At 65.8% G+C, this 1,700-nt stretch overlaps 1 protein-coding gene across 2 annotated transcripts in view; it reads right to left on the reverse strand.

Annotated features, from left to right (window-relative positions):
* The window catches only part of HS6ST2 (heparan sulfate 6-O-sulfotransferase 2), a 341,954-nt gene extending 340,662 nt beyond the window's left edge, over positions 1 to 1,292 (reverse strand). Inside the window, exon 1 of one of the 2 annotated variants that reach the window (XM_004379634.3) lies at positions 613 to 1,292. In XM_004379634.3, coding sequence (XP_004379691.1) covers positions 613 to 1,040 — 428 coding nt within the window. In that variant the 5' untranslated portion in view covers positions 1,041 to 1,292. The remainder of the gene's footprint in view (positions 1 to 612) is intronic. The other variant, XM_004379633.2, reaches the window with a different exon arrangement.
* Positions 1,293 to 1,700: the final 408 nt, after the last annotated feature.

The raw sequence follows: 1,700 nt of genomic DNA on the forward strand, positions 1-1,700 counted from the left end.
CCCCCCCCTTCCCGCGGGCCGCCAGCCCCTCCCCCACAGGAGCACCCGGAGCCGCTGCGCGGGGCTTCGGACCCGCGGGACCGAAGGCCCCGCCGCCCCGTCGCCCCGCTCTCCAACTCGCGCCCTGGGGCCAGGCTCCCGCGCGTCTAGCTCCCCTCCCGCTGGCCCGGCGGCTCCCATTCCCATCCCGCTCGCCGACCGGGCTCTCTCCGGGCTCTGCCCCAGAGCCCTGGGCGCGCGCGCCGCTGCCTGCCCGCCTCGCCGGCTCCCTTCCCACGCGCCCCCAAGTCCTGCTCTGGCCCGCGCCCCGTTATCCATCTGGAGACCGCCTGGAGTGCGTGCGGAGTCGGGCGTTCTGAGTCTCCGGGGGAAGGAGCCCGTCGGCAGGCCGACTTGCCAGCGGATACACTGCGCGCAGCTGCCCGCGGACCGGCGGCGAGAGAACCGCGGCGTGGCCAAACGCGCTCCGCGCCCCTCGGGAGCCCGAGACCAGCCGCCGCGGGCCGCTGGAACTTTGCGTCTTTACCTCCTCTCGCCGCCGCCGCCTCGCCCCCCGCCGCCCCTGCGCTCTCAGGGCCGGGATCGCGAGCCCCGCGCTCGCCGAGAACGTACCTGGCTAGGGGGCCGAAGATCTTGGAGAAGATCGCACCGAGCACGTGCTTCAGCGAGTGGCCCAGGGCGGCCAGGCCCCGAGTGAGCAGGGCCCGGCAGAGGGAGCCCGGGTCCCAGCGTCGCCTGAGGTCGTGCATCCGCCTGCGGCGGCCTCCGGGCAGCAGCGCGAAGAGCGGGTCGCGCTCGGCTCCCGCCAGGGAGGAAGACGCCTTTCGGGGCTCCTCCAGGAGCGGCTGGGAGTTGAATCCGCGAGACACACCCCTAGGAGGGCCCGCGCGGACTGAGGCGGCGGCCGAGCCGGGCCGGCTCGCTGCCAACTCGGCCTCCACTCTGGAATGCCGGCGGGGACAGGTGGTGCGGGCGGGCGCTCCTCGCTCCGGTTGCAGCGGCGGCCCGAGCGCCGGGGCTGCACACGCAGGCAGTGCCATTCCCCCCTTCAGGCAACTCAGGGTACTAAGGATCAAGAGCAAGCCTGAATTTATATAATAATGCCTCACGCCCAAGAGCTCCAGCCACTTCACAGGCGAGGACTTGGCGTTTCCTTCTGTCTTGGGGAACGGAGGTCACTCCTGCGAGTGCATCACTTCACTTGGGCTTGTCATTTCAACCTCCCCTAAATAGCAAGGTGCAAACTGGACCTTCCCCTCCTTCTTTGCCTCTTTCTATTCTCCAGCGGAAGCGGGGGGATTTTCTGAAAAGGTAAGTCAGCAGGAAGGAGAAAGCATGACCAAAAAAATTTTACAGAATGCGAATCTGAGCTTTTTCAGAGCACAGACTCTTGCTACCTCTTCTTCTTGCTGAACCCATGTAGCAAAACCCCGTGTCGGCAGGAGGGCTTCACTCACACAAGGCTTATTGAATGAATGGAGACATGACTAAGTACTACATCAGAGTGGGACCATCTACTGCAGGGTGAGGGGACAAGTGAGGAAACCGAGGCCGAGAGAGGGGAAGGGAGGCGCCCAAGGTCACAGAGCAGAGCCTCAGGGTTTCAACCCAGGAAACCAGGTCCCATCCACCCATTTCCTGACACTTAACACCTCTTCTTCTAATAAAGAGATGCAGATTATCCTTAAACCCCTGGTGTC

The sequence above is a fragment of the Trichechus manatus genome, unplaced genomic scaffold, assembly GCF_000243295.1.
Source record: "Trichechus manatus latirostris isolate Lorelei unplaced genomic scaffold, TriManLat1.0 scaffold00066, whole genome shotgun sequence".
NCBI classification, from domain to species: domain Eukaryota; kingdom Metazoa; phylum Chordata; class Mammalia; order Sirenia; family Trichechidae; genus Trichechus; species Trichechus manatus.